The sequence below is a fragment of the Podarcis raffonei genome, chromosome 5 (assembly GCF_027172205.1).
Source record: "Podarcis raffonei isolate rPodRaf1 chromosome 5, rPodRaf1.pri, whole genome shotgun sequence".
NCBI classification, from domain to species: domain Eukaryota; kingdom Metazoa; phylum Chordata; class Lepidosauria; order Squamata; family Lacertidae; genus Podarcis; species Podarcis raffonei.
Genome location: NC_070606.1, coordinates 4,216,472 through 4,221,509, shown reverse-complemented (window position 1 = coordinate 4,221,509; position 5,038 = coordinate 4,216,472). Strand labels below are relative to the sequence as shown.

General features: G+C 46.6%; 1 protein-coding gene across 1 annotated transcript; it reads left to right on the top strand.

The window, feature by feature from the left end:
- The first annotated feature begins 2,768 nt into the window (after positions 1–2,768).
- LOC128413549 (calcium-regulated heat-stable protein 1-like) lies at positions 2,769–4,779 on the top strand. The gene has a single exon (XM_053387641.1). The coding sequence runs from the start codon at positions 2,799–2,801 to the stop codon at positions 3,240–3,242; it is 444 nt and encodes a 147-aa protein (XP_053243616.1). The 5' UTR covers positions 2,769–2,798; the 3' UTR covers positions 3,243–4,779.
- The last annotated feature ends 259 nt before the right edge of the window (positions 4,780–5,038 follow it).

Here is a 5,038-nt window from a genome sequence, read left to right as displayed (position 1 = left end):
GAAACTGAAATGGACAGATCCATCCATTCGTAGGTTGTTGGCATATATGTGCAACGAGGAATTGTAATTGTAATGGGGTTATTGTGCCTAATCTACTGCCCCACCAAGGCTGCCATCGTAACCCTACTTGCCTGAGAGTTAAGTCCCACTGAATTCAATAGGACTTTGGGGCAGACATGGTTAGGGTTGCCTTGTAAGCCTCTGAGCAAGCAGATTGCTGACATTTTAATGTATCCTTTTGAAAACATGCTTAATTATTTCAGAGGGAGAAAGAGGGGTTGAACAGCACTGCAGAATAAAACAATATTTTACGGTCCTTATGGGTGTATATTACATGCTCTTTAATACTAGTGCTTGGGCTCATCAAATGAAATGGATGAATGATATGCTCAGACTGGGCAAAAGGAAAGGCTCATTCATACCAAGGATAATGAATTCCTGGAATTCACTTCCCCAGCACGGCCGCTGGCTTAGATGCCTTTTTAAAGAGAGGTGAAACAAACACCTGGTCCGCCTACAGCCACGACCCTGGACAGCTAAATGGAAGCTTCCTAGTCAGAGGCTTGATCCCCTCCGGACGCTGCGCGGGGCAGACAAGCAGCAGGAGAGGATTGTGTGTGTGTTGCCTTCATGCCTTGCCTTGGACTCCTTGAAGGCATTTGGTTGCCCAGTTTTGCAAACAAGATGCTGGATTTGAAGGGCCTTGGGTACCCTTTTCATCTCCTTGTCCTGACTGTGCTTGAGGCAGCCAGGTATCGCCCATCCCTGGCGTTGCTATTGAATCTCCTTTCTCAAAGCTCCTGCTGCTTCTTACTCCACACAGCAGATTAACTCTGAATCTTATGTCTCTTATGTCTCTGGGGCTTGCCTTGAGGAAAAAGGATGGTGGTATTTAATGATATTTATCTTGATTCCCTCAGTGACACATTGGGAAAGAGGCTTCATTGCAGGTGGGATTGATGATCTGTGCTCATTCAAAAGCAGAATGGTCTTGGTTTTTTTCTTGGCAAGCCTTTGTTTGAAAAGGTGACGCTGACATTTATTTATTGACTGTTTCGTGGGCTTTTATTGGAGAGGTTGCAGGTGAGGAGAAGGACAGGTTATTCTCAGAGGAATCATTCTCCCTTTCTCATATTGCATCCATTTCTTTAACCCAAGGGTGGTCCACTTAAAAGATTTTTTTTTAAAGAAAAAAGGAGGCTGTAATATGAAAATAATCAACCCTGAGAATAAAAATTTGAAGCAGGTTTTGCTGACTTATGTGGTCAGATCGTGGCTTTCATTAGGGCACAGATCCATGCTGTCCGGCAGGCTGACGTTCAGCTTGTGAGGTCTAATTTCTGTCTTTCTTTTTTTACATTCCTTTAATCCCCATGGCCCGTCAATGTGTTTCAGGTTTAGATAGCAATAACAGTGCATGTGCTCTCAGTTTAATCCTTCCTTGGTGTACAAGGGGCTTTATGTATAGGGCTTTATAGGTCTTGACTGACCATCAGCCAATGGGATAGCTGTGCTTAACCCTCTTCCCACCTGCCACTTTCCCTTGCACTCCTCTCAACTACTTTTCCATACTCAATGGAGCAAATAGTTCTGGGTTCCTTGGTTGGGTTAGGGGAGGTGTTGGAGGGGGAAAGCAGCCGGGGGGGACAGGTAAAGTGACCTCAAGTCATGTCCACCTGCTTTACAGCAAAAGGTGGTGTCTGGGGTTAGCCTTTTACCTTATAGAGCACTTTCTCCATGCACTGTAAGAGAGGACCAGAGGAACAGCTGCCACCACTGTCTTTCCTTTCTCTTCTGCAACATGTAGCAAAGGAAACATGTGATGTAACAATTGGCTCATCCAGAGCTCATCCACACTTCCCCTTCTTCAACTTTTTCCAGGCATGGTCTGTGCTTTAAAGCTCTGTGTCGGAGCACCCCTGTTTTTGCTCTGGAGCTTTCCCCATGAAAACCTGTTCTTTAAAGTTGTATTGGAGCAAATGGCAATCCACAGAAAACTCAAATGGATGTTTGCTCTGATTGGGCACCAAAGTGGGGCTTTTCATGGGGAAAGTGCCAGGGCAAAGACACACACGCACACAAAATGCTTGGACACAGAGCTTTTAAACACAGACCATGCCTGCAAAGAGTGAGGCTAAAGGTAAGTGTGGCGAAGCCCCCAGACTTCCTTCTGTGTCGTGTTTCTATGCACAGGTCTGGGCTTTAGAACTCCATGTTCAAGTGGTGTTTTGTTTTTTGTCCCAGTGCTTCCCCTGGAAAATCCTGCACTTTACTGATGAATTGGAGCAAACAGGTTTTCTGCAGATCACGATTTGCTCCGAATCAGCAGTAAAATGTGGGAAAGCGGTGCCCGGGGTCGTGGTCGTAGCCTTAGCTGGGCGCTTGGAGGATGGAGTGAAACTTGCAAGCCGTGGGGGTCGAGTATGTGGGGAGTTGAGAGTAAGGGTGGATCTATTGAAGTTTGCAACAAAGAGAAAAGGGGGAGGCAACAGCCCCGGGGGTCTGCAGGGGGGCAAGATGGGGGCAGAGACCCCAACTTCGCCCCCGAATATAATCTCCAGATCCCCAGCTTCCATTTGTTTGAAAAGAGCAAGTTTCTAGCATTTGTGGAACCTGAGATATGGGGCGAAATGTGTAAGCGCTACTCTTCTCGTTTTGGGGAGGTGGAGGAAGTGGCGTCGGTGCTTTACTCCTCTTTGCCGCTCCCACCCTCCAACACCCGGAAAATTTGCTGCAGGTTCCCCCCCCCCCCGGACAATCCCACCAAAGGACACAACGAGAATTGTAAGGTCTTTGAAATGTCTTCAGAATCTGCTTCCTCTCACGAGCAGCCTCCGTCTCCACGCAGCCTCCGACTCCCAGAAGGGCGGAGGACGAGAGAGCGTTCCCCGTCTCTGATGAGAGGCTACCTCATCCCAAGCCCGCTTCCGACGCGGAGGACACGCACATTTTCAGCGACGACGAGAGCCTCTGAAGGGCCTACCTACAAGGGTGTGTGTAAATGTTTCTGCCGCTCCAAGGGCCATGGCTTCATCACGCCTGTCGATGGCAGTCCAGACATCTTTGTGCACATTTCTGACATTGAAGGAGAATATGTCCCGGTGACCGGGGATGAAGTCACCTACAAGGTGTGCACCATTCCTCCGAAAAAAGAGAAGCTCCAGGCTGTGGAGGTGGTCATCACTCACCTCGCTCCGGGGATAAAGCACGAGGCGTGGTCAGGAAACGTGATCAACTCCTAGGCCGCCCTGACGCCAAACCCGCCCTGACGGAGGAAATGCTGGACTTTCGGTATTGTTCAACAACTGATACTGACTTGAGACTTGACAGACAAGTTTTCTGCGTATTGAGTGAGGTGGAAACACCATTGTAATGGGGGTCCAAAGGTGGCCAGAGTAACGCCCCCACTTTTATAAAAAAATAATTAAAAAAACGCAAACGGCACAACACTTAAAGTTGACCAAGAAGACGGGATTTAGTTACGGCTTTGCTTTTTTTTTTTTTTTACCAGCACGTGTAGATACCCAAAGGCCTTAGAAAGACTTAACCAAAATATAACAAAATGGCACAGGTGCCATCTCTCCAGATGATGGGGAGCATGACTTGGAGCCTGTAAATTTTCTGTTTTGGTGGGGACTCTGCATGGCAAGGGATACCAGCATTGCCTGGGTAGATCACCCCATGGAGAACTTTTTTGCTTGACACCGCAGGGCCTCACCAGTCTAATGCGCAACAGCACTGTGAAATTTGCCTGTCATTGTAGAAGTCATCTGCTGGTGAGATCCCCTTTCCTAGAAACATAGGAATTCTCCTGGTGTGCCCTCTGGGTTTCTAGGTCCAAGGAAGCCCCCTCAATGGAGCACCTGGGGAAAGCCCTAGCAACAAACACCTTTCCCTTCTTTTGATTTTGTGCTGAGATTTTTACAAAAGCCAATGCTCTGGCCCCTGGCAGAAAAGCACAGCCCGCCTCAACATTTCATATATAAACATCTGAGACGCGAGAGTAGTGTCTGCCGTGGTTAGCTTGTAATTTGGGTGATGAAAACTTTCAGGATTTTTTCTTTTTAAAAAACCAGCTCTTGATTTTTATGTCCTCCTTGGCCCCGTTTGCACAACTCACACCAAACCATGGTTTGCTTAACAAACTACAGATTTGTCCCATGGACGATAAAACAAACCCATTGCTTGTTTCTCTAAAATGTGGTTTGTTTTCCAGCTGGTCTTTTCTGGTAGCTTGGCAAGTGTTTGTGGTGGGTTGACTAACCAAACCTTGCTTTGGGGACGGTGCTGGCTTTCTTTGTGACACCAAGCCACAATTAAAACAAACCAAGGGTTGTGAGTCAGTGACAAACCATAGCTTCAGCTTGTGGTTTGTTGGCAGTAAAGAAGCCATAGGTAATCCACTGAGCAGGGTCCAGATGATCAGGTAAACAACAGTTTTAGTAAACCATGGCTTAGTCGGAGGAAAACAAGCCACTGTATGTCATGTGAACTGGTTTGATATTTGAACCCTTCTGGTGCATTTCTTCAGCTGGCAAAGTATATTATTTTTAGTTAGTGATGTGTGTGTGTTTAATGCACAGCTAGCTAATTCCTGACTCCAACTAGGTTTGTAGCTAAACCATATTTCAACCATATTTTATTTCAATGCCATCTAGTTGTTGTTTTTCTAGTAGAAAATGTTCTGAACAGTACATATGTGTGTTGTGTTCCCTTCTCAAACTCCCTAACAGCTGGAAATCTTTGGGGAAAATAAATAAATAAAAAGGTTGGAGTGAATCTCCTCTTCTGGAAAAAAAATAAATGTGGGAAAGCGCCAGGACATGAACAGCGGCACTCGGACACAGAGCTTTAAAGTGCAGATCTGTGCCTGGGAAATGTGGCACACAAAGGAAGTCTGGGTGAGCCCAACATCATGTCCTGCTAACTCAACATTGTTTGCTGCTCTGAGAGGAAGAGACAAGGAGAGGAGCCTCCAAGGGACGTTCTCTCCAAGGCCAATTCTTCAGAACCATGGTTTTCAAAAGGCTGAAGCAGA

Excerpts from the sequence above, each read along its gene's own strand:
- LOC128413549 (XM_053387641.1), top strand. The coding sequence starts at position 2,799 with ATGTCTTCAGAATCTGCTTCCTCTCACGAGCAGCCTCCGTCTCCACGC.